Source organism: Rhinoraja longicauda, chromosome 4 (assembly GCF_053455715.1).
Source record: "Rhinoraja longicauda isolate Sanriku21f chromosome 4, sRhiLon1.1, whole genome shotgun sequence".
Taxonomy (NCBI): Eukaryota; Metazoa; Chordata; class Chondrichthyes; order Rajiformes; family Arhynchobatidae; genus Rhinoraja; species Rhinoraja longicauda.
Window position 1 is genome coordinate 66498278 of NC_135956.1, and position 27245 is coordinate 66525522.

At 41.4% G+C, this 27245-nt stretch overlaps 1 protein-coding gene across 3 annotated transcripts in view; it reads left to right on the forward strand.

The window, feature by feature from the left end:
- LOC144592810 (TPR and ankyrin repeat-containing protein 1-like) overlaps positions 1–22952 on the forward strand; it is an 86009-nt gene extending 63057 nt beyond the window's left edge. For all 3 annotated transcript variants that reach the window (XM_078397919.1, XM_078397921.1, XM_078397920.1), the window contains 8 exons: positions 298–454; positions 1663–1751; positions 6465–6568; positions 7278–7410; positions 9629–9774; positions 11442–14479; positions 18308–18403; positions 21589–22952. In XM_078397919.1, the coding sequence (XP_078254045.1) occupies positions 298–454; positions 1663–1751; positions 6465–6568; positions 7278–7410; positions 9629–9774; positions 11442–14479; positions 18308–18403; positions 21589–21704 (3879 nt within the window). In that variant the 3' untranslated portion in view covers positions 21705–22952. The remainder of the gene's footprint in view (positions 1–297; positions 455–1662; positions 1752–6464; positions 6569–7277; positions 7411–9628; positions 9775–11441; positions 14480–18307; positions 18404–21588) is intronic.
- Positions 22953–27245: the final 4293 nt, after the last annotated feature.

Consider the following 27245-nt stretch of genomic DNA (forward strand, 5'->3'; position numbering starts at 1 on the left):
GGATGTTAGGATGGATGGTTGTCGTGCACTCGGTGGGCGCAAGGGTCTGTTTCTGCGCTTTATCTCTAAAGTGTAAAAGTTTAAATCTGCCTTATTCTATTTTACCGATTCATCATTATTGTCATTTGATTTTGGAATACTCTCCTCACTATCTGAGGTTCCTTACTTTTGTGTTTTGTTAATATAATTTAAAGAGGAATTGTAATTAAAAGTTTGTTAAGACTTACAATTGGAGGGCAAGTAATGGTCACTATGTGTTGTACGTGGTCATTAAGATGCTTTCTTTCTGTGTGTTAGTTGCTGAATTGTGAATTGAAGCAGTTGTATACAGCCTTCACAAGGGCAAGAGTGAACCTGTGGATTTTCGATGAAAACAAAGGGAAGCGTGCTCCAGCCTTTGAATATTTCATCAAAAGACATTTTGTAAATGTTGTCAAAACTAATGAAAACCAAGGTAGGAAAATAATGGTAGAGAATGACGAAACAGTCTTATTTCTTAGCTTGTGTATTAAGAAGGATTGCATTACAGGCACATGTGATTCTGCCGAATATTTCACTTTAACGGGACAGTGGAAGAAAGAAAGGCTGAAATTTCATTTGCCTTTGAGTGTTCCTTTTGTTGTGCAATATCATTTCATGGAATTATAGGCATGTTCATGATAGAAATTAGCCCTTCAGTCCATGGTTTCTATGCCAACCAACATGCCTATCTATTCTAAGTCCACTTGTCTGTATTAATTTCATGGCCCGCTACGCTCTGATCATTTATAAACTTGTCAAGATGCCTCTTAAATGTTGTGTTACTTATTCTATCACCTCTGCTAGCAGTATATTCCAGATACCAACTTCTCTGTGAAAAACATTCCTCTCTGAGCTCCTTCATAACTCTTCTTTCTCAGCTTAAACCTATTCTCTCTGGGTTTTAAACACTCCTACCATGGGAAAAAGACACTTCCTCTCATAATCGTATATGTCACCTCTCACGTGTCAACTCCTAACCACCTTCTCCCCTGTGACAACAGACCTAGCCTACCTAATCTCTCCTCATAACTCGAGCCCTCCAGTCCAGGTAACATTATTGTGAATCTTTTCTACACTATTCCTAGCTTGATCATGGCCATCCTATAGTGTGATGATGAGAAATGCACAGAATCCCCCCCCTCCAAATGTGGCTTAACCAATGTTTTATGTGACTGCAACGTGATGTTCCAGCTCTTATGCTCAAATGACAAATATTCCAAAACTAACTTCAGTTGGCATAAAAATTCTGGAGTTACAGGGCAGGTCAGACAGCATTTATTGATAAAGTAACAAAGTTCACATTTCAGGTCAATAGGTTTTCATCTGCATAAGAAATTTGTGGTTTTATCCCTGCACTGCCTTGTCTGCATGGGCTCCACCTGGGTCCCGAATGCGGATTGAACCCATGGCCTCCGGCTCAGAGGAGGGACTGACTAATTGATCTGTGGGAGGGTGTAATGGTAGTCAGTACAGGGAGCAGACAAAACATCTTAATTTGTAACGCGAAATCAAACAGATAGTAGGCATCTGTTTCTTTCCAAGTGATTGGAACATTGTATTCCATGGGTACCAATATGCAAGAGAAGTTGATTCTATTTTTGTTGGGATGGGCTGCTATTGATCTGAAATTTATTTTTCTAGAGCTTGATGACAGCATGTTTGTGAAAGCTTCGACAAATCAAGAATGGACAGAAAGGGGTGATTATTTTGCAAAACATCAGTGTTGGACGGTGAGAGCTAAAAATGAGTCCAAATATGAAACCTTGGTTGTGGCTTTTTACAATCACATGTATGTGTGTTGAGAATTTACATAGAAACACAAAAATGGGCCATTTGGCTGTTTGAACTTACTCTACTTTTCAGTGCAATTGTGGCTCTTATCTATCTCCATATTCCAACATGATGCCTTTCATATCTATGTTTAGTTTACCTAACGCGGGTACATAGCGTGGAAACAGACCCTTTGGCCCACCAGCGATCGGCACCAGCACACTAACACTATCCTACACACAAGGGACAATTTACAATTTTACCAAGCCAATTAACCTACAAACCTGTACGTCTTTGGAATGAGGGAGGAAACCGGGGAGAACGTACAAACTACGTACAGACAGCACCCGTAGTCAGGATCTAACCTGGGTCTCTGGCACTGTGAGGCAGCAACTCTACCACTGCGGCATCGTGCCACCCTTCAAAATAACCTGTGCTCAACAGCTTTCCATAAGTAGCAATCTCCACAAATTTCAGCACTCTTTAAGGGAAGAAATTTCTCCTCATCTCAGTCCTAAGTCCATTGTCTTTTGACTCTTCAAACCCCCCTGGCCAGGGGAAAACATCCTCCCACATTCAGGATATTTAACCCTGTATGACAAACTGAATACGTGAATACAAACTGAGTGAATCTAATCTCTCCTCGAATAGCATTTCCATCATCGTAAAACTCAAGTCGGTGAACGTTAGTTACACTCCCTCTGATGACAATTATATCCTTACTTGGGTGGGGAGGTCAAAGCTGCGTGCCCTATGGGATCATTTGAAGACAGTTTAGCTCCTTTGCTTAAATCCACTTACTATAAAGGCCAATATACAATTTGCTTTGCTAGCTGCTTACTTCACCTACGTTTGCTTTCTGTAATTGGAGTACAAGAACATCCAGATCAGACTTGCCAATCTTACATAATAAAAAAAATATACCACCTGTTCTATTTTTCCAACTGGTAGATCTTCTTATTGAGTTCACATCACAAGGTTAGAAATTGTTCTCGCCATCTGCATGCAATGGCGTCTTGTGCTTTTTGGGCACAGTGGTGGAAAGATTGGTGGAAACAGGGCCCCGACGTGAACGCTCTTTCCTTGACCTTGACTGGTAGATAAGTTCACATTTATCCACATTATTCTACACATGCCATGATTTTTTTTCTCCACACACCTACAGTCTAAGTCACCCTAAAGTCTCTTTGCGTACTCCTCGCAGTTTGCGGCACTGTTTCCGCACGATGCTCTGGTTTCCTCCCACATCCCAAAGTTGTGTGGATTTGTAAGTTAATGGACGAGTGTAAATTGTCCCTTGTGTATAACCGACTGATAGAATCTGAGAGCTAATAATGGAAAATGGAGTGGATAACATGGGATTAATGCAAATGGATGGTCGGAGTAGATTTGCTGTAGGCCTGTTTAACCATCTCACCCAATTTAGTGTTGTCAGCAAACTTCACAGTATTATATCCTCATCCAAATCAATATATATTATAAATAATTGATATCTGTGGTACCGCACAGGTTACACAAGAACAAGAATACCAAGATGGAGGATCAGGAGTTGGCCATTTGAGCTCATTGAGATGGAGCACCAAGATGCCCCACCTACCATAGTTCCAACTGCCTGCTCTTGGCTTGTATCCCTCTAATCATTCCTATCAATGTAATTTTGTCTTTTAAATGTTGTTATAATACCTGCCTCAACTCCCTCCTCGGCAGCTTAATCCATATACCCACCACTCTGTGGAAAAGGTTGGGCCAAATGTTCCCATTAAATCTTTCACCTTAAACCTATGTCCACTGTTTTTTTTCAATTCCCCATCTCTGGGTAGCTTATCTATTCCCCTCATGAACTTTACACCTCTTTCAGATCATCCCTCATCATCCTGTGCACCAAGGACTAAAGTCCTAGCCTGACAACCTCTCCCTGTAGCTCGGTCCTCAAGTCCTGGCAACATCCTTGGTGTAAATCTCCTCTACACCCTTTCCAGCCGAACATCCGTCCTGTAGCAGGGTGGCAAAGCCTGAACACAGTATTCCAAATGCGGCCTCGCCAGCTTCTTGTACAACTGTAAAATAACATCCCAACTTCTATACTCGATGCCCGGACTGATGAAGGCTGATGTACCAAAAGACCTCTTGACCAATTTATCTATTTATGACACTACTTTCAAGGAAATATGTGCGAGCTCTCCTTGGTCCGTCTGCTCTACTATACTGCCCAGTGCCCTGCCATTCACTGTGAAAATCCTGCTCCGGTTTGACTTCCAAATATGCAACACCTCGCACTTATCTGCATTAAACCCCATTAACTATTCCTCAGCCCACTTGCCCAGTTGATCAAGATCCTGCTGTAATTTTTGATAATCACCTTCACTATCATTTACAAACTTACTAATCGGGCCTTCTACATCCAAATCGTTGATATAAACCACAAACAGCAATGGGACCAGCACCAATACCTGAGGTACCCTGTCAATCTCTCCTTCCTTTCATGGAGCCAATTCTTTATCCAGTCAGCTCGCTCTCTATGCTACCACCCACTTTAGTGTCATCTGCAAATTTACTAAACATGCCTTCTAAATTCTCAACCAACGTTGATATAAACAAGAAAACAGCAACGGACCTAGTACTGATCTCTGAGGCACACCACTTATCACAGGCTTCCAGTCTGAAAAACAACCTTCCACCATCTCCCCTTGCTTCCTTCCATGAAGCCAATTCTCTGTCCAGTCGGCCAGCTGTCCTTGGATCCCATACGATCTAATCTTCCAGAGCAGACTACCATGCGGGACCTTATTAAATGCCTTACTGAAGTTCATATAGAAAACATCTACCGCTTTGCCCTCATCAACCTCTTTGGTTATTTCTTCAAAAAATTCAATCAGATTCGTAAGACACGATCTCCCACGTACTAAACCATGCTGACTATCCCTAATCAGCCCCTGTCCATCCAAGTACGCTTATATATTCATTGGAATACTCTCCAGTGTATGTGAAAGTGGGATCGTAAGGTCATGTGATAGGAATAGAATTAGGCCATTCGGCCCATCAAGTCTACTCCGCCAATCAATCATGGCTGATCTCTCTCTCTCTCTCTCCCCACTCTCCTGCCTTCTCTCCATAATCTCTGACACCTGTACTAATCAAAAATCTATCTATTTCTGCCTTAAAAATATCCAGTGACTTGGCCTCTACAGCCTTCTGTGGCAAAGAATTCCACAGATTCACCACCCTCTGGCTGAAGAAATGTCTCCTTATCTCCTTCCTAAAAAAACATCCTTTAATTCTAATGCTATGACCTCTCATCGTAGACTCTCCCACTAGTGGAAACATCCTCTCCAAATCCACATAGAGCTAGTGAGAACAGGTGATCTATAGTCAGCATGGACTTGGTTGGCTGACGGGCCCGTTTCCATGCTGTATCCTCCAATCAAGTAGACAATGATGACTTTGTGATGTAAATGGTTCCAGTAGCAAACTTATAAGCAGCTCTAATAATATCTTTGGCCCTGCAATTCTCCCCATAAAACCCTTGAAACTTTAAGATTGTCTTTAATTGAGGTCATGGCCTATTTCTCTTTGTATTTCTTGACTTGGCTCTTACAAAGTGCTCTGAGCTTTTCACTACGTTAATGGTCCAGATGCTAAAATGAGATGGGTCTCAACGCGAAACGTCACCCATTCCTTCTCTCCCGAGATGCTGCCTGACCCGCTGAGTTACTCCAGCATTTTGCGTCTACCTTTGCTAAAATGAGACCCTTTATTGAAGATAATTTTATCGGTACAGATGCTCCTCAACTTACGATACTTCGACTTACGATATTTTGACTTTATGATGGTGCAAACGCTGGGCATCAGAAGCTTGCTTCTGGTCATGTGATGGGGTGTACTTAAATGCATTTTCGACTTGCGGTATTTTCTGTTTACGATGGTTTTGGGCAGTGGGCAGGTTTCATAGACCTGCACGGGAAGGTAGTCGCTCCCACCCCCACAACTCTCGGGCAGATGAGGCTCGTCATCCTGGGAAGGCAGTCCATCTAGGAGAGGGAAAACTCTGATCTAAAACCTCCACTGCCTTGTGGCCATATCCAGTCACGGAAAAGGCTCCAGGAGTAAACCTCAAGAAAATCCGGAGTCGGAGTCCCTAAGGCAGTTCGTTGTTGTCTGCAACCTCGTTCTGCCAGCTCCTGTGATGGCGCTGGTGCCAAACTGTAACGGCTCTGCTGTTCCTTTGGATCGATCAGCGACGTGGAGAGGGGGGACGTGCTGCATGGGCAACAGCCTGTCCTTCAAATGACATCGCCCAGGCTTGCATCTGACCACACATCACGGCAAACCTACAATGGTTTTATCGGAACGTAACCTCATCGTAAGTTGAGGAGCAACTGTATTCAGTTGAGCCAGATGGTCTTCAATATGTTGATGCATATTTCTTTTAAATTATTTAGGAATGCTGACATTAATTTTGGAGTCACGTAGAAGAAACAGGCCTTTTGCTCCAACTCTGTGCCAAACAAAATGCCCATCTAAGCTGGTCCCACTTGCCTGCAATATGGCACATATCCCTCTTAACCTTTTATATCTATTTTTGTATGCTTTGTACTGGAGTTAAGTTTAGTATACTCTTAAGATTGCACTATCAATTTCCTGCAAGTCTTTATGACTCCATGACAATCTTATAGGTTGCTGCCAAATGCTACCAGAAGGGTGGAGAGATGGAGAAAGAGAAACTGGCACAAGCTCATGATGCTGTTCTCAACGTACAGGTCAAGAAAAAAAGCTTAAAGTGAGTCTCGGGTGTTTTTGCTGTTTTAATAACTTTGAACAGTGATATATTTTCTGATCGGGATCATGTGTGACTTGTAGGTGGACCTTTTGGAGATGGTCTTCTTCTGCATCTGCTGTTCTTGTCCTTCCTTGCGATAGGTTGTGCATTTTTAGAAGGGTTGTCTTAGTAAAGTTAGCGAGTAACTGCAGTGCATTTTGTAGACAGCACTGTCACAGAAACTATGTGACGGTGGCCCAGCATTCTGTTGGTGTACTAATTGATGCCCCACAATTCTCCTCTGTGTAGCAATACAGCTAAGGGTGTTAACATGAGGCTTGTGGGGACGTCAGAGAGAATGGAAGTGCCAGGCATCAGATGCAAAAGTAAATGTACTTGGAGGTTAAACCTGTAAATGTATTTGGAGGTTAAACTTGTAAATGTATTTGGAGGTTAAGCAGTTAAGTTCTGAACTGCACTTAGCAATTTTACTGCACAATGATGTATATCATGAGGAATAAACTCTCTGTGGCTGACAATCTTCAAGGTATTTGAGGGGGGGAGTACCTTGATTTGGTTTCTTTGCACACAGTAATACTGAGCTTTGAGTGTATGTACAGAACTTAGGATGGAGTCTCTCTTACAGACTTTGTGAATTGCTCAACTGTTTCTCGTGTAAAAGTTTATTTTGCTGTGGAGAGGAATGTGTAATCTATTTTTTTCTTTCTAGGGAAATTCAGATGGAATACCTCCAACTGGCTAAGACTTACCTAGAATGCAAGGTTCCAAAACTCTCGCTGAAGTGTTTGAGAAATGCAAAGGAGTACAAACTTTGTGCAGAACTGCTTGAAAAATTAGGAAAGGTATGTAATGGCTGCATCTATATTAGTTGTCATTATGTTTGTCAAATAATGGTTTAAGATTATGCCTTTTTAATCCCATTCTGTAAAATAGATGAAACCTTGCATTTGAAGTGGGACTAAAGGTATAAACGTTAATTTCAAGTAACCCCTGCATTCCCTCTCTTACCCTTTCCCCTCCTACCCTAACCGTGCTACTAATTCCACTGTTCGTATCCATGCACCCCTTCGTTACCACCTCTTCCCCAGCCAACAATGGGCCATTATGGACCACCCTTCCTAGATCATCTGTTGCCAGCCCTGATTTGTTCTGACCTTATCCTACCTCCAGTCCCCCGTCCCCCCCCCCCCTACTTACAGCCCAAAGAAGGGTTACAACCCGAAACTTCACCTGTTCCTTTTCTCCAGACCTGCGTGCTCCGCTGAGTTGCTCCAGCACTTAGTCTATCTTTGGAAAAACATTGCACCTGCAGTTCCTTCCTGAATAACATTGGCTGTTCACCAGTTCTCTGAGACCTTGCCTGTGGTAAGAAAATATACAAAGATCTTCATCAATCTCCTCTCTTACCTTTCTCACCAACCTGGGGAAGATCCCATCAGGCCCTGGGGATTTACTCATCCTCATGTTTTTCAAGAGACCCAAAACCCCATGTCCTCTTTGTCTCAAACTGCCCTAGCATATTACTGTACCCCATACCCCCTTGATATCCTTCATGTCTCTCTCTCTTCTTGGTGAATACACATGCAAAGTACACATGAAGTACCTCAGTACACATGAAGTACCTATGAAGTCTGAAAAAGGGTCTCGACCCGAAACATCACCCATTCTTCTTCTCCAGATGTGCTGCCTGTCATGCTGAGTTACTCCATGGTATTTTCTTTAAATCTAACTCACCAATGATATTTCAAGGCCCTTTCAGCTCTTCTAATTCTCGCTTGAGTCCTTTCCTGCTTGTTTATATTCATAGAAAATAGATGCAGGAGGAGGCCATTTGGCCCTTCGAGCCAGCACCACCATTCATTGTGATCATGGCAGATCATCCACAATCAGTAACCTGTGCCTGCCTTCTTCCCATATCCCTTGATTCTGCTAGCCCTTAGAGCTCTATCTAACTCTCTTTTTAATTCATCCAGTGAATTGGCCTCTACTGCCTTTTGTGGCAGAGAATTCCACAAATTCACAACTCTCTGGGTGGAAAGGTTTTTTCTCATCTCAGTTTTAAATGGCCTCCCTTTTATTCTTAGACTGTGGCCCCTGGTTCTGGACCCCCAACATTGGGAACATTTTTCCTGCATCTAGCTTGTCCAGTCCTTTTTATAATTTTATATGTTTCCATAAGATCCCCTCTCATCCTTCTAAATTCCAGTGAATACAAGCCCAGTCTTTCCAATCTTTCCTCATATGACAGTCCCGCCATCCCATGGATTAACCTCGTGAACCTACGCTGCACAGACTCAATAGCAAGGATGTCCTTCCTCAAATTAAGAGACCGAAACTGCACACAATACTCCAGATGTGGTCTCACCAGGGCCCTGCACAACTGCAGAATGACTCCTCTTTACTCCTATACGCAAATCTTCTCGTAATGAAGGCCAACATGCAATTAGCTTTCTTGACTGCCTGCTGTACCTGCATGTTTACTTTCAGTGACTGGTGTACAAGGACACCCAGGTCTCGTTGCACTTCCCTTTTTCCTAATCTGACATCATTGAGATAATAACCTGCCTCCTTATTTTTGCCACCAAAGTGGATAACCTCACATTTATCTCCATTTTACTGCATCTGCCATGCATCAGCCCACTCACTCAACCTGTCCAAGTCACCCTGCAACCTCCTAGCATCCTCTTCGCAGTTCACACCGCCACCCAGCTTTTTGTCATCCTTACGCCCTGTTTAATTTCAGCATCTTAAACCAACCTATTTCTTTGTCATTGTTGTTGAATTAAATTTCTGGAACTCCATTTCAAGTAAAGTTGTAGCAGGAGCTTTATTACATTGACTTCACCTAGTGGAGGATTTCAAAGACAGCTGAAGATAAGCAGCAAATGCAGGCCTTGCTGACAACGCCATCCTTGGTGGAATAAAGTAAACGCCATTTAATTTCAAGGGATGTTTTCTACTTTTCTATTTCATCCTCGTTGGAATAAACTAAAGGAAAACTATCGACAATTAATTGTTGTAATTTAATTTCAAGGGATATTTTCTACTTTTCTCTTTCAGGTGGGAGAAGCAGCTGGGTTCTACAGAAGAGCTCAGTGTTACAAACAATCTATGATGTGCTATGAGCAACTGGGCCAGTTTAAATTGGCACTCAAGATGCTGTGTTGCGGTGAATTGTATGAAGAAGCTGCATGGGCTTTATTGAGGTAATATTCAGACGTCTGCAATCTTTTTCTTTATCATGATAAACATTTGAAAGCATTTCTGTAGGAATCATACTTTTTTTCTCTGAGGGGTGACCTTATCGAGGCAAACGACATCATGTGGGGCAAGTTTTTCACCTAGGGTGGTGCGAATATGGAAGGAGCTGCCATTGGAAGTGATAGAACTGGTACAATTTTAAAGACATTTCAATAGGTACATGGTTTGGTGGGATGTGGGACAGCGCAGGCAAGTGGGTAGATGAAGGCAAAGTGCTGGAGTAAGTTAGCAGGTCTGGAGGACACGGATAAGGGACATTTTGAGTACGGTCCTATTTTCAGCCATGTTGGACTAGATTGGTTTGGCAACTTTGTTGACGTGGGTAAGTTGGGCCATGCAGCCTGACTCCATTCTGTGTCATTCTAAGACTTGATTGAAACATATATTTCCTCTTGTGGGCCAATCTAGAACTGGTGGCTTAGAAATAAAGGGTCACTCTCTCCTCCTCAAAGGGCAGTGGAAGTTAACTCTTTTAATATTTTAAAAGGCAGAGTTTAGTTTAATATATTCACCCTGCGAATCAGGAGTGGGGTTCAGGAGCCAGAGCTGTAAACGGTCGGGGAGACAGTGCGAGCCGGGGTTGGGTCTGCGATATCCGAAATCTGTTATGAAGGGGTCGGGGTTAAACAAGGGTTTACTGTATTGTCTTTGCAAAACAGTTAGAAGATTGAGAGCAAGGTCGATTCTTTCACGACAGAGGGACATGACCGTCACCATTCGCAATGGCAACTGTGGCCACTCAGGGAATTTCACTCAGCTCTCGTAATTTGGTCTGACCAGTGCCTTATGAAGCCTTGGCATTGCGTCCCTGTTTTTGTGTTCTAGCCCTCTTGAAATAAATGCTGGTTTGTTGGGGACAGGCCGAATTTACTAAGCCTTCTAAGGAAGTAGAGATGTTGGTGTGCTTTCTTGGCCATTGCTTCGATGTGACTGGTCCAGGACAAATTGCTGGTGATATTTATCCCTAAGAATTTGAAGCTTTTTGACCATCTCCACTTTGTGAATCCAACACTCAAGGCACTTTAGTGGTGGTGGATTAATGGAGTTTCTGGATTTCAGTTATTATTTTATTTATATTCCCAACATACCTTTGCATCGGTTATTAAAAAGATGTCACGCAGTAACATTTTGGTGAACCTAATACATTTAAAGGGAATTGGGGGAGTGCGTTCTCACACTTCTGTACAGAAAACAAACCAGGCTATATTTCAAGGGAACATGGCCATCCGAGCCAGGTGAGATTAAAGGGAGCAAGGGAATGAGGGACCCAGCAGGTGAAAAGTGAGGATGGGAACCGGTGCTCTGGCAAGAGGAAGGGAGTGAGGAACCAGGGTCCCACTGTCATACAGTGTGAGAACAGGGACCTGGTGAGCAGACAGAGAACACAGGAACTGGAGCTGATGAGGGGATGGAGAGTGCAGGAAGTGGTACCTTGGTGAGACAAGTAATGACAGAAATGTCATTGGTACAAACTGCAGCCCACAGTGCAGTGAAGAAATGAACATTTATTGAAGGAAGGAGCTTTCAGTGTGTTCATTGTAAATAACGTAGTTTGTGTAAGATTTTGCAGCCATTGTTCATGTTAATATACTTCCATCTTTTAAAATTTTAGGTATGAAGTGATAGTTCATGAAAAGAAGGAGCCACACACTAAGCTTCCGTACTCAGTGGATCAGTTCCGTTTGGAAGCCGCTGCAAAGTATCTGAGGGAGAACAAACCCGCTGAAATGATGGAGGCCCTGTCTCTGCTAGACCTTGAAGACCAGCTGGCATTCCTGAAGTCAAAAAACCGCTTACCTCAAGCAGCTGAACTTTTGAAAAGCCGGGGTCGAGCAGAGGAAGCTGCCATTTTGATGCGGGGGCATGGAAAACTGCAGGAAGCTGCAAAGCTTTCAAATAAGAAGGAATTTCAAGCCGAGTGTCTTGTTGCTGCAGCCCGAGTTGCACTACTGAAACAAAGTAAAGAAGAAATAGGTCCAATGGATAAACGAAATATCCAAGAAATGCTGGATGAAGCCATTGCTCTCTTGAAGATCAAAAAAGAGCCGTCCTCTCATTTTGGAGAAGCAATGCTACTGAACGGGCTACTAAATGAAGAGGCTATTCTGATTGGAAAAGCTTTTGACATCTTTGTTTATAAAAATAATGGGGCTGGAGCGATGGAGAGTCTCTTTTATTTAATGCAGAAAGATCATAAGGCTTCGTCATGTTTTGAACAGTCGTTGACTTGTCTGGAGTTGTTGGTAAAGCTGAAGAAAGCCCTTGACAATCCGCAGAACAATGCTGAGAAAGAGATGGTCAAAGCTTGCTATGCATTTTTTGGAGTTGTACCAGTAGATGCCAAATATTGCAGATTCCCACAACATGAAGGAGTATGGTTCTTTCAGATAGATATTGACCTGGCAAAACTCGACAAGCAAGATGGCTTTTACCAATGTGAAATGAAAAAAACTAAAATCGTGTTGCAGAAGCATCTTCTGCTTCGCCTTTGTGACTTTGCAGAAAAAATTAAGTCAGCAGGACTGAACGTTCCAGATGTTTGTCCAAAGTTTATCTGTGGCTTGCCCTGCACGTCTCAATCCTGTCAGGATTATCATAGGACTTTGAAAAGGCATGAAGCAAAAAGTTCCCTTGAAGCTAAGCTGTACCTGACTGTTCTGAATGGAATCTTGCTGGAAGCTAAACATTTCTGGCCGAGTAATGACTTTCCAGAGGTTGAAAAAATTGACGATATTCTAACTGAAAACCAATATGCTCTATGTGTCTCTATGCTGAATGCATTTTACCCAAAGCATTTCCATCGCAGTATCATCTCTACAAATCCTGCTGCTTGCTGGGAAGTCCTGGGACTAGTGAGAAAAATTAGATATCAAAGTTTCAGATCTGTACTGAGGGAGTACTTGGATTATAGTTTTAAATGCGCTTCAGTTAAGAAGCGAAGAGAGTCAACAGATTTGTGGTTTCATGCGCAACAAGTGTATCTTCTAACATCTGACTATCCCAAGATTGAAGATCTCCTCTCTAAAGAAGAGCATGCATACGAGTCTGAACGAAGGAAAAATGGCATGGTCTTCGACGTTCAAGACAAGAAGATGAAACCGAGAACCCCAAAAGGCAGGCTTGGGATGTTGCCCACCGACAAATTGCATTTATGTATTTTCAGACTGCTGATAATATCTATGAAGAATTTCTTTGAATCCTCAGACCCAGAGAGGTGCATTCACAACTTTTACCGTTTCATGAATGTACTCGTTAAAAGATGTGTGGATCCTCTTATCCCCAGTATTGCCAACACTGTCACGGTGCTTGAATTGCAATTTGTTTTATGTTGTTCTGTCCTTATGCATCTTGGACAGAATGTCGTCGTCTGCCTTCCAAGGAGCTTTATAGCTCTACTTCATTACTGGAACTTCATGTTCAAAGGACAGTTCAAATTTACAAAGCCCAAAAATTCTTTTAGCATTATAAATGAATACAAACCAAAGGATGTGCCCAGGGTGCTTCACAGAATGAGACAACATTTGTCCTTCCTGGCCCGTGTCTTGTGTGGTGAGGAGAACAAAAACTTCAATGTTCTTCTGGATGCTTTCAGTCATGCAGATTACTACTCGTCAGGAGAGGCAGAGAGGACAGCGGTTCTTTGCCTGGTAATGTTGATAAATGCAACACAAGTTCTAGAACCATGGGCAGTGGAGATGATCAGGTGTAGCTTGAGGAAAGTGGAAAAGCTGCAGATAAAAATCTCCCAAGACCATGAGTCGAAGGTTCCAGCAAGATTACGAGAACTTATTGAAAAAGTTAACAGAGCACAAACTATTAAAGACATAGTCGGCAATCTGCAGGAATTGCTGAGTAAAAGAGATGATGAGAATTTGCATGAATGCATTTGGAAATGGGACCATTATTCAGGCCCTGGATGTGTACGGGGTATTTATTTCCGGAACCTTCACATTGAAAAATTTACCGATGAATGTCAAACAAAAATTGATGAGATTGTATTCATTCCAGAGAAAGATATTGCTACAGATGTTACTGAGTATCTTGAAGAGAAAGATGACTGTCTCCAGGATATGGCATCTCAATTGCAGAAAGCAATTGTGAGAAGGAAATGGCAATGTTTGCTGCATGTAATTACTGTGTGCAGATACTTGCCAATGCTGCTGACGCAGGCAGTTTCATTTACAGCCCAACAAATGGAAGAGGTTCCGAGTAACTTCAAAGAAGCACAAGTGGATGAGACACAGTGTGACATCTGTGGAGTAAAGTTTACAAGAAACGCTGAAAGTTATGACAGCCACGAGCAGGAATGTGAAGAATCTATTGACCAGTCCTCAGAAAATTGGGAAGTGAATAAAGATGAAGAACATGGTGAAGATTTGTGTTTGCATGAATATTTTCAAAACCACATCGGGCTTGAAGAACACAAAAGGAGAGAGGATGTATATAAAGCTTACTTAGCTTACTTCAGAAGATCGGTGGAGCCCATCATGGACAAAGGCAGAAATGTGCTCAATACCCTTGAGGAAGTGGGGACACAATACTTAACATACAAAGAGCTATCAAAAGTGAAGTATGGAAAACTGAAGAGCAGTATGGATGCAATTGTAGATTCAATAGACAATATCTACAACCAAAAGATCTGGATCAAAGGTATTGTACATTGTTATAGAATTGGCAGAATTTCTACATCGTTCTTAGAGTCATACAGCACAGAAACCGGCCTTTTGGCCTAACTTACCCATTCCGACCAAGATACCCATCTACACTTATCCCTCCTGCCAGCGTTTGGCCCATATCCCACTGAACCTGTCGTATCCACTTACCTGTCTGAATGTTTCCTGAACATTACGATTGAATCTGCCTCAACAACCTTCTTCGGCAGTTCATTCCATCACCCTTTGTGTAAAAAAAAGTTACCCCTTAGGTTCCTATTAAATCTCTCCCCCCTCCCTCACCTTGAACCCATGTCCTCAGGTTCTCGATTTCCCCTACTGTGGGCAAGGTGCTCAACCTCTCCTTGTAGCTCATGCCCTTGAGTTCTGGCTACATCCTTGTAAATCTTCTCTGCGCTCTTTCCAGCTTGACAACATTTTCCCTATAATACTGTCCAAAACTGAACACAATACTCTAAATTTGGCCTCACTAACGTCTTGTATAATAACTGCAGCATGACCTCCCAACTTCTATACTCAATACTGTGACTGATGAAGGCCAATGTGCCAAAAGCCTTTTTGACCACCCTACCTCAATGTGACGCCACTTTAAAGGAACTATGTACCTGCACTCCTAGATGTCTCTGCTCTACAACACTCCCCAGAGCCCTGTTCACTGTGTAGCTCCTTCCGATGTTAGACTTTCCAAAATGCAACACCTCGCATTTCTCTGTATTCAATTCCATCAACCATTTCTCAGCCCACCTGCCCAATCGATCAAGATCCTACTGCAATTTTTCGCAACCATCTTCACTACAATACCTACAACTTTGGTACAAATCAATTAATTATTTGTATATATATATATATGTGTGTGTATGTGTGTGTATATATATATAGATTGTATCTATATATGTATGTATATGTATATATATATATATAAGAAAATAACTGCAGATGCTGGTACAAATTGATTTATTCACAAAATGCTGGAGTAACTCAGCAGGTCAGGCAGCATCTCGGGAGAGAAGGGATGGGTGACGTTTCGGGTCGAGACCCTTCAGTCTGAATCCTTGCAGAACATCACTGGTCACAAACCTCCATTTAAAAACACCCCATCAAATCTAATTTCTGTTTCATTGTACCTCTGTATGCTTGGCAATCAACTAAACTGAAACAGAAACTGATAGGTTAGCAGCGGAGAGAATTATTAGTTTCTCGTGTGTTAACATCTTAGATGACCTGTTCATCAAATAGATGTAATCACAAAGGCTTGGATGACGAGGGAAATTGAGGCATTGGTCAAGAATAAGAAGGACGCATGACACAGGTATCAACAGCTGGAATCAAGTATATGCCTGGAAGAGTTTTGAGAACTAAGGAGCAAAATAAAAAAGGAAATCAGAAGGGTAAAAATGGGACAGGAGATGGCTCTGGCAGATAGCATTAAGGATAATTCCAAGAGATTTTATAAGTACATAAAGGGGAAAAGGGCATCTATAGAGAGCGTGGCTAGACACAGAGTTGGCCGCTTTGATTCCTCAGGGGTCCCATGCACTTTCTGATTACCCTTTTTCCATTTATGTACATCGAACAGAGAGATCTAGGAATGCAGATACATGGTTCCTTGAAAATGGCATCACAGGTAGATAAAGGTGGTCAAAATGGCTTTCGGTGCATTGGAATTCATCAGAGTATTGAGTATAGGAATTGGGAGGTCATGTTACAGTTGTACAAGACATTGGTGAGGCCACATTTAGAGTATTGTGTTCAGTTTTGGTCATCATGTTGTAGGAAAGATGTTGAGTCTGGAAAGGATGCAGAGAAGGATGCCAGGGCTTGAGCTAGTGGAAGAGGTTGAGCAGGCGAGGACTTTATTCCTGAGAATGCTGGAGGATGAGGGGTGATCTTATAGAGGTGTACAAATCATGAGAGGAATAAATCGGGTAAATGCACCAGAGTAGGGAATTCAAGAAACAGAAGTCATAGGTTTCATGTGGGGGGGGGGGGGGGGGGGAGATTTAATTGGAAACCTGAGGGGTAACAAAAGGCGGTGGGTGTATGGAACGAGCTGCCGGAGGAGGTGGTTGAGGCAAGTACTATCACAACATTTAAGAGACATTTAGACAGGCACATGAATCGGATAGATTTAGAGGAATATGGGCCAAACAAAGGAAGGTGGGCCTAGAGTAGATGGGACAAGTTGGTCGGCGTGGGGAAGTTGTGCCCAAGGGCCTGTTTCCATACTATATGACTCTATGAAAATGTAGGTTGACTGATTAGTTAGTTTGCAACTGACAAGAAAATTGGAGTTGTAGATAATGAGGAAAGTTATCATGAGATTCAGTAAGATTTGGATCAGTTGGAAATGTAGGCACAGAAATGGCAGGTGGAGTGTGAAATGGCAGGTGGAGTGTGGATCTAGCACTTTGGGAGATCAAATGCAAAAATAGTTTAGTGGCTGCTAGCTCTCACAATTGCAGATTGTATTGAGAGTACTCAACTTTTGCTGCACTTAATTTTTGCAGTTTTCTCAGGAGCATTAGAGGCTGAGGGCAGACTTGATAGAATGAAATAAAATCATGAGAGGCATAGATAAGATAGATGATCAGAAATATTTTCCCCGGGTGGATATATCGAGGACAGCTGCTATAGCTTTAAGGTGAGAGGAGCAAAGGTTAAAGGAGATGTGCATGGCAAGTTTTTTTTACACAGAGAGTGGTAGACGCCTGGAACGTGCTGCCAGGGTTAGTGGTGGAGTCAGATGCAATACTGACATTCAAGATACCTCTAGATTGCCACATGGGGATTGGACAGATATGGATTACATGCAGGCAGAGAAGATTAGTTTACCTTGGCATCATGGTCAGTGCAGACATTGTGGGCAGAAGGACTGTTCCTGCGCTGTACTGTTCTGTGTTCTTTGTATACCGTAAATGGCAGGACCCTTTGGAACATTGATGTACAGAGTGATCATGTGGTGCAAGTCCATAGCTCCCTGAGAGTGGCAACATCTGTGAATAGGGTTGTAAAGAACAAGATGGCATTCTTGCTTGCCATCAATGGTTGGGGCATTGAGTTTAAAAGTTGGGAAGTCACATTGGCACTGTATGAAATTTTAGTTATGCCACATTTGGAGTATTGTGTACAGTTTTGGTCGCCACACCAAAGGAAGGATGTAGAGGGTTTGAAGTGGATGCAGATTTGACAGGATGTTGCCTGGATTGGAGTGTATTAGCTAGAAAGTTTGGACAAAATTGGATTGTTTTCTCTGGAACGTTGAGGGAGGACCTGACGGAAGCATATAAAATGATGTACGGTATAGATAGGGTAGGGAGTCTGAACCTTTTTCCCAGGGTAGAAATTTCAACGATTAGAGTATGCTATTCGTGAGGTCAGAGGTGAAGGTATAATGGAAATTTGCAGGTCAGGTTTTTACACAGGGTGGTGGGCGTCTGAAACGTGCTGCCAGGGATGGTGATGGAAGCAGATACAATATTTAATAGGCTTGTGGATATGCAGGGAGTTGTGAGATAGGATCATATGCAGGCAGAGGGGATTAGTTTAACTTAGCATCAACTTTGGCATTGACATGGGGACGGAAGGGCCTGTTCCTGTGCTGTGATGTCCATGTTACATCGATGAAACACATAAATATAATTTGATGCATGAAATAATAACAGTTCTTGTATATGTCACACGGTGTAATATGATCAGAACTTTATTATTACGTTTTCTTTCTTTTATTTTGTAGCTGTTTAACTATTGATATAGATTTCTGATATCTGTATAACCTGTCGATTCATCATCTTTATATGACTTTTAGGTGAGGAAATATTGACACCAAAAGTTGAAGACCTTCAGAAAATTGTAGATAGCACCGATCTATGGCGGAAACAATCCTGCAACCTGAATGATTCTGGTATGTTCAAATAACCACCAATAGTAATTCACAATAAGTCATGCCCATAAATGTACCAAGTCTAAAAATGGTTTCTGTTAAAATTATATCATATCATATCATATCATATATATACAGCCGGAAACAGGCCTTTTCGGCCCACCAAGTCCGTGCCGCCCAGCGATCCCCGCACATTAACACTATCCTACACCCACTAGGGACAATTTTTACATTTGCCCAGCCAATTAACCTACATACCTGTACGTCTTTGGAGTGTGGGAGGAAACCGAAGATCTCGGAGAAAACCCACGCAGGTCACGGGGAGAACGTACAAACTCCTTACAGTGCAGCACCCGTAGTCAGGATCGAACCTGAGTCTCCGGCGCTGCATTCGCTGTAAAGCAGCAACTCTACCGCTGCGCTACCGTGCCGCCGTTATCATAGCCTTTATTTAAATTAGTCTTTAGTTAAATGCCACACACACCCTCAAAATCAATTACTTTCTTGATGCATTAAGATTCTGTACAATACCTGCTGTAGTACTTAAATACATATATAATGGAGGAAACCACACCAAATGATTGAAAATCTATTCTGGGTAGTTTAATTGAGTTTTTAAAAAGCATTTAAATCAAATGCTCCTTTCTCTTTGCCTTTTCTTGTGCATTTCTCTCACCAGTCTGCATTGTATTCTGCACAAGACATAAAGTGCTGAGGGAACTCAGTGGGACATGCAGCATCTGTGGACGCACAGGTTCATGGTCTGGACCCTTTAGAGATACAGGGCTGAAACAGGCCCTTTGGCCCACTGTCTGCACCGACCAACAATCACCCTGTCCACTAACCTAGACATACTAGGGACAATTTTACATCCGACTGAAGCCAATTAACCTGTTTTATTAATCGTTTGAGTAATTAATCCGATTGCTTTAACAATTAACCAATTAACTGTACATCTTTGGAGTGAAACCAGAGCACCCAGAGAAAACAAATGTGGTCACAGGGAGAACATGCTAACTCCATACAGACAGCACCCGTAGTCAGGATCAAACCCGGGTCTCTGGCGCTGTAAGGCAGCAACTCTACCGCTGCAGCACTGGGCCACTCAGTATAAACATCCCTACATCCCCTGATTTAATTAGAGGATTGAATTTAAATCTAAGGTCAACTTTAACAGACGTTGATTACTGATCATCTATTTTCCTGTTTGGTTGATTCCAAATAGTTTTCCTTCTTTGTATTTGGTACTAGTTACATCCTCTTCAACCAAAAAAAGTTTTTGACCAAATTTATTATTTTCTGTTGAAGTTTTTCATTAAAAACATGATATGGCTAAGATTTTTTTTCTCTTGCGAAATCTCACTGAACAAGTGGATCCATTATTTAATGGCAGAGCTTTGTTATTAACTTTTGTTAAGTTGATGTATTTCACACATTCAAATGTACCAATATCCTGGCGTCAGTATCAGCTCTTTATTTACATGAACTTTCTTATTTAATGTATTATTTAAATAACAAATGGAGACATAAAGCCACGACTCTATAAAACCAGCTTCACTAATACGTCATCACCAGCATCCCTGGAACTTTTTCTTCCATTGAACGTGTCCAAAGACAGGCAGCTCGTTTTGTTACAAATACCTATGAGAGAAGCGAGTGTTACCGAACTTTTAAATTCATTGGGGTGGAACAATCTCCAATACAGACGTAAAGCCCAACGTTTGACCTGTTTTTACAAAATGTTAAATGGTCAGCTCGACATAGATGACCACATCTACACCAAACCCAAACCTATCAGGAATAGACGGGGGCATTCGATTCAATTTGAGATACCAGCTATCACGACAGATGTGTATAGCGATTCATTCTTCCCTCGCACAATTAAAGCATGGAATAGTCTTCACCCTACTATAGTTATTCAACCAGACGCAACTAAATTGAAGGCAGCTCTTCTCCAAGAAGCCCTTCTTGCTTAAGTTCATACTCCGCCACCTCCAGTTTAAATTCCATTTGGAATATTTTGTAGAACCAAGAAACGGTCATTTTCCATTATCACGAAACGCTGTTCCATTAGCAAACCTGTCTGAATTGATTACTTATAATGATAAAAAATTATTGGATTGTTTTTAAGAAAATAGTATTGCGGATGGGCTAATTTCAAATGAAATAATTCTAATTTACCTTGCTAGGTTTTTGTTGTAAAGCTTCCTTTGTACAGGCCAACTGTATACCTTTTACTCAAATACTTTAGGTAATTTCTCTCCAGTCAGTGTTTTGAGTAGTCGAGATGTAAATTCGAATGCTTGGAACTGCAAATAGCTGCAGCTGCTGGAAATTTGAAATAAAATCATTAAATAGTGGGAGCACTCAGCAGGTTAGGCAGTATCTGGGGAAAGTGAAACTATGGACGTTTCAGATATATAAGTCAAGTCAAGTCAATTTTATTTGTATAGCACAATTAAAAACAACCCACGTTGACCAAAGTGCTGCACATCTGATTAGGAAAAAAAGAAAAGAAACATACAGTGGCGGGCAGCCGTGCCACATCTGGTATTGTGTTCCATTCTGGGGACCATGTTACAGGGAAGATGTTGTCAAGTTGGAAAGGGTACAGCGAAGATTTACAAGGATGTTACCAGGACTTGAGGGTCTGAGCTGTAGGGGTAGGTTGAGCAGGCTGGGACTCTATTCTTTGGTGTGCAGGAGGATGAGGAGTGTTCTTGTAGAGGTGTATAAAATCATGAGAGGAATAGATTGGGTGGATGCATAGTCGGGGAATCGAGAACCAGAGGACAAAGTTTTAATGTGAAGGGGAAAAGATTTAATAGGAATCTGAGAGGTAACTTTTTCCCCCGCAAAGGGTGGTGGGAGGTGTACGCAATGAGCTGTCGGAGGAGGTAATTGAGACAAGGACTATTACATTGTTTAAGAAATAATTAGACAGGTACATGGATAGGACAGGTTAGGAGGGATATGGGCCAAGGGCAGGCAGGTGGGACTAACATAGATGGGACATGTTGGTTGGTGTGGGCAAGTTGAGCCGAAGGGCCTGTTTCCACGCTGTATGATCTATGACTTTAATTCCTGAATTGCTGAGTGTTTCCAGCATTATTAGTTTGTATTAATGCAGTTGCAGATCATGGCATATTTTACTTGCTGGACATATTTCACCATATGCAATGTGGTAAATTTATTGTGCTCTGCAGGACTTGAAGTTAACCAGAGTGCACCTGATTTCGAAAGTGTAGAAGATGGTCATGAAAACTTTGATGAACTATGCTCCAAGAAGAAAAAGAAATCCTCAAAGCGAAGGAAGCGCTAATTTGGAGCCAATTTTGTATGGTGGGATTGAGTGGTTGGGGTGTCAGGATCTGGTACTTACTCATCTACCCTTGAACCTGCAATGTCCTTTGCTCCTTCTGTATGTTCTTGGATATTTGTTAGGAATCTTTTTAAACTTTTTACCAATTTAGCGGAGATTGAATTGTTCAAAAAGGCCATGTTTTCTCACCTGTTCGCCAAGGCTGTATGTTTCGTTTACATTCATTTTTACACAACAAATTTTTAATCACGTGGCAACTTTCTGTCCTTGGAATTCTGACGTGCAATTGATATATCCTTAAAAAACAGATATTTTCGTATCAATGTATAATTCCCATCCTTGAAATGTTATAGAAGGAGGAAACGTATTTAGGTATTAGTGAAAGAATGCATTATCCCACTGAGGTTATCCATTCTAAGATGTAATCAAACTTTTCTCTCAGCAATATACTGAACTCACCTAAATTGGTCATTTTCCATTATCACTCAACTCTAGGGCCTCCTAATGGGCGAGAACAGAGTTAGTATTCTTATTGTGTTTAAGGGCTTTTATTTCTTGATACTGCAGTTAAGATAGACTGTTGTATATTACATTTTACACCAATTTATTTGAAATGTATACAAAACTTCAAAGATGAAAACTTTGTAAATTTATCATTGAAGCATGTTTAATAGTTTTAAATGTCTTTCCATGCAATTGGAAAAAACATATTTGTACATAAATCATTTGGACCAAATTGCTTTTTAAAAATCAATTTTAGCCTACTCTCTTGATTACCAAAATGTTGAGGAGGAACGGTCTACTATCGGCAATGATTTAAATCATTCAATCGATGAGGAAGGTGGTTGGGAAAATGGAGTGGTTTGTATGAGTCTATTCAAATGACACAGCGTAAGAAGATTTTTCCAAGATTTGACGTTACAATAATATAGTTTAAATTAGGCAATAGAACAGTTTATGTTGTAGGAATCTAGAGAGATTTCAAGAAAAATATGGGCAGATTATGTACTGTGCTTTGAGGTTAAAATAAACATTTTATATTTTAATATGTTTTCCCAGCAGATAGGGGGGAGAGATGTTTCACCAGCAGATTAAACAGTCATGTAATCTTTATTTTTATTGAGGAGAGTTTTTCCAATATAGTTTGTTGTAATTGCTCCAAAGATTCCTTTTTTAATCTGCAAAAATGTAGAACTGAAGTAAAACATTTTCAACAATGTTTAATTTTATGTCACAGTTTGCATTAATGTCCATTCAATTAAAAAAATCTTAAACAATGGGAATGTATCCAGTAGAATGTTCTTCACTAATGACCTGAGGAGAGTCATTGCTGGATCTCTTTCTGCGAAATAAGGTGTTGAAATAACTTTTTGTAAAACATATTTTTTGTGACGCATGCTCCTAAATCCATTGGAAACATTTATTTCATAATATTTCAGGCGATTTTATCAGATATACCGAGGACATTGTGGAAAACCAGAGAGAAATTGCGGGAGTCTTGGTTGAAATTTACGAGTTGTCATTAAAAACAGGAGAGATAGTGAAAGATTGTAGGGTGGCAAATGTTGTACCTCTATTCAAAAAGGGCTGCAGGGAAAATGCTGGGAACTACAGGCCAGTGAGCTTAACATCTGTAGTTAGAAAGTTACTAGAGAGTATGCTGAGGGATAAGATATGCATGCATTTAGTTGGACAAGGGCTGATTAGGGACAGTCATCATGGTTTTGTACATGGGAGATCGTGTCTCGCGAATCTGACTTTTTTGAAGATGTGTCCAAAAAGGTTAATGAGGGCAGAGCTGTAGATGTTGTTATATATGGACTTCAGCAAAGCATTCAAAACAGTTCCACGTGGTAGGGTGCATTGGAATCCAAGGAGATCTGGATCCAAGGATCAAAGAAATCTGGGATCCAAGGAGAGATAGTTGAATGGACAGAAAATTGGATTTCTGGAAGGAAGCAGAGGATGATGGTGGAAAATTGCTTCACGGTCTGGAAGCCTGTGACTGGTGGTGTACGTCAGGGTTTGGTGCTGGGCCCGTTACTATTTGTCATCTTTCTCAATGATTTGGATGAGAACGTACTTGGCAAGATTAGCAAGTTTGCAGATGATACAAAAGTGGGTGATATTGCAGATAGTGAAGATGGTTGTGAAAATTTGCAGCAGGATCTTGATTTTTTGGCCAGTTGAGTTGAGGAATGGTTGATGAAATTTAATAGAGAAATGTGAGATGTTGCATTTTCGACGTCTAACATGGCCAGGACCTACACAATGAATGGTAGGGCTCTGGGGAGTGTTATGGAACAGAGGGGTCAAGGAGTGTAGGTATGTAATTCCTTGGAGGTGGAGTTGCAGGTAGATAGGGTGGTCAATAGACAATAGGTAATAGGTGCAGGAGTAGGCCATTCAGCCCTTCGAGCCAGCACCGCCATTCAATGCGATCATGGCTGATCACTCTCAATCAGTACCCCGTTCCTGCCTTCTCCCCATACCCCCTCACTCCGCTATCCTTAAGAGCTCTATCCAGCTCTCTCTTGAAAGCATCCAACGAACTGGCCTCCACTGCCTTCTGAGGCAGAGAATTCCACACCTTCACCACTCTCTGACTGAAAAAGTTCTTCCTCATCTCCGTTCTAAATGGCCTACCCCTTATTCTTAAACTGTGGCCCCTTGTTCTGGACTCCCCCAACATTGGGAACATGTTTCCTGCCTCTAATGTGTCCAATTAAGGCTTTTGGCACATTGGCCTTCATCCGTCAAGTATTGAGTATAGAAGTTGGGAGGTCATGTTGCAGTGAGAAAGATGTTGGGGAGGCTGCATTTAGAGTATTGTGTTCAGTTCTGGGCAACATGTTATAGGAAAGATGTTGTCAAGCTGGAAAGGGTACAGCAAAGATTTACGAGGATGTTGCCAGGACTTGAAGGTCTGAGCTATAGGAAGAGGTTGAGTAGGCTGGGACTCTATTCCTTGGAGTGGAGGAGGATGAGGAATGATCTTAGAGGTATATAAAATCATGAAAGGAATAGATTGGGTGGATGCACAGTGTCTTGCCCAGAGTATGAGAATTGAGGACCAAAGGACATAGATTTAAGGTGAAGGGGAAAAGATTGAATAGGAATCTGAGGAGTAACTTTTTCACACGAAGGGTTTTGGGTGTATGGAATGAGCTGCCAGAGGAGGTAGTTGAGGCAGGGACTATCACAACATTTAAGAAACAGTTAGGCAGGTACATGTTTAGGGGAGGTTTGAAGGAATATGGGCCAAATGCAAGCAGGTGGGACTAGATGGGACATGTTGTGGTCAAGCTGGGCCGAAGGGCCCGTTTCCACGATCTATGACTCTATACAACTTTCCTCATCCAAAAGAATCGAACTTGCTGCAAAAAAAAAAGTGTAATGTTGAATGAATGAATTATACTTTATTATCGCATGTACCGAGGATATCTCGTCAGAAGAAGAGTCTCGACCCGAAACGTCACCCATTCCTTCTCTCCAGTGATGCTGCCTGTCCCGCTGAGTCCCTTTTGTGTCTAAGGGTACCCAGGTATTGTTTTGCATACAACAAAGGCAGTACACAAGTGTGGCCACATGATGGCGCTGACAAAGTTACACAAGTACCAAACAGTCCTGTCTAGTGCCTGTTGCCACACGTGGCAGAAGCCCCAACTCCCCCCCACGCCGCACGTTCCCCCATTGTTCATGGTGACCCTCCGGCGGGTCTCCCCATTGCTCTCCAATGCTGCTTTTCCAATCAACGCCAATCAGATTTCATTCATATGGCATTAACTAGATGTTGTTGTAGGCATCTACAGTACAGTAGCTATGTTACATTCAATTCCCCTTATTTGAGCAGATTATTTGAAAACGAGTTTTCAACCTGTTGTTGCAATGTAATTCATGGTAATCCATCGTTTGGAAGGGTTTATTTGGTTGTACAATCTTCCTAGGAAACATTATTGCCAACCGGATAAACAAGCTTTCATCTGACTGCAAGCAGTTTTCTCAGACATTTCCAATGCAGTATAGCCATGTTACATTCAATTGCCATTAATTTCAGCAGCACTTTACAACATGTTGAAAACTAGTCTTGTTAAAGTGATTGATGGTTCTGTATTGATTGGAAAGGTTTGGTTGTGTAGCCTTGCTGGGGAAAGTAATACTCCAAGCCAACCATATGAAACGGCATTACCGCCAGCAAATTTGTTAGATGTTCCCAATGCAAGGTATCAGTGTTACATTCAATTGTCATTATTTGAGCATACCTTTACAATATTGGGTTGAAAACTCATTTTCTTAATGCAATTCACGGTATTCCATCGATTGATAACATTTATTGGGTTGTACAACCTTCCTCAGAAAGGTTATTGCAAGCCACATGAAAAAGATTTCTACTGACTGCAAGGAGTTTTGTCAGACGTTTCCAATGCAGAGCAGCTGTTACATTCAATAGCTATTATTTAAGCTGACCTTCACAACAACAGGTGGAAAACTACTTATGTTAATGTAACTGATGGTGCTGCATCGATTGGAAATGTTTATTTGATTGTACAACCTTCCTTGGAAAAGTTATTGCCAACTGTATGGAACAACATTCTACCTACAGCAAATAGTTCTTTTTAGAAGTTTCCAATGCAAAGTAGCAGTTATTTTCAATTGCAATTACGTGTAGATTTTAACAACAGGGTACAAACTAGTTTTCTTAATCTAATTCATTGTACTCCATCGATTTATATGGATGTACAACCGTTCTAGGAAATGTTGTTGCCAACCGTATGTAAACGTTTTCTGCTGACTGAAAGCAGTTTTGTTGGACGTTTCCAATGCAGAGTAGCTTTATGACATTCAATGGCCAATTTGTCAGAAGTACTTCACAATCACACGTTGAAACCTAATTTTGTTAATGTCATTGATGGTGCTGTATTGATTAGAAACATTTATTTTTGTTGTACAACCTTCCTTGGAAAAGTTTTGGCCAACCGCAGTAAACAGCATTCTACTTAATGCAAGCAGATTGCTCAGCCAATTATAATGCCGTATAGCTATGTTACATTCTATTGCCATTATTTAACCCTTTACAATAACAGGTTGAAAACTCGTATTTTCATGCAATTCATGGGACTTCAACGATTGGAAGTCTTTAATTGGTTGTACAACCTTCCTCGGAAGACACAGTGAAAAATATTTCCACTGAATGCAAACGGTTTTGTTGGACGTTTCCAATAGAGTAGCTATGTTGCATTTAATTGCCTTTGTTTCAGCAGACCTTTATAGTAATAGACGAAAAACAGTTTTCGTAATGCAATTCATGTTACTCCATCGATTTGAAACGTTTATTTGGTTGTACAACCTGCCTAGGAAAAATTATTACCAACCGTATGGAACAGCATTCTACTGAATGCAAGCAGTTGTGTTAGACGTTTCCCATGCAGAGCAGCATTAATACATTCAATTGCCATTTTTTCAGCAGGACTTTACAATAACATGTTAACATCTAGTTTTGTTAATGTAATCAATCGTGCGGCATCAATTGGAAAGATTTAT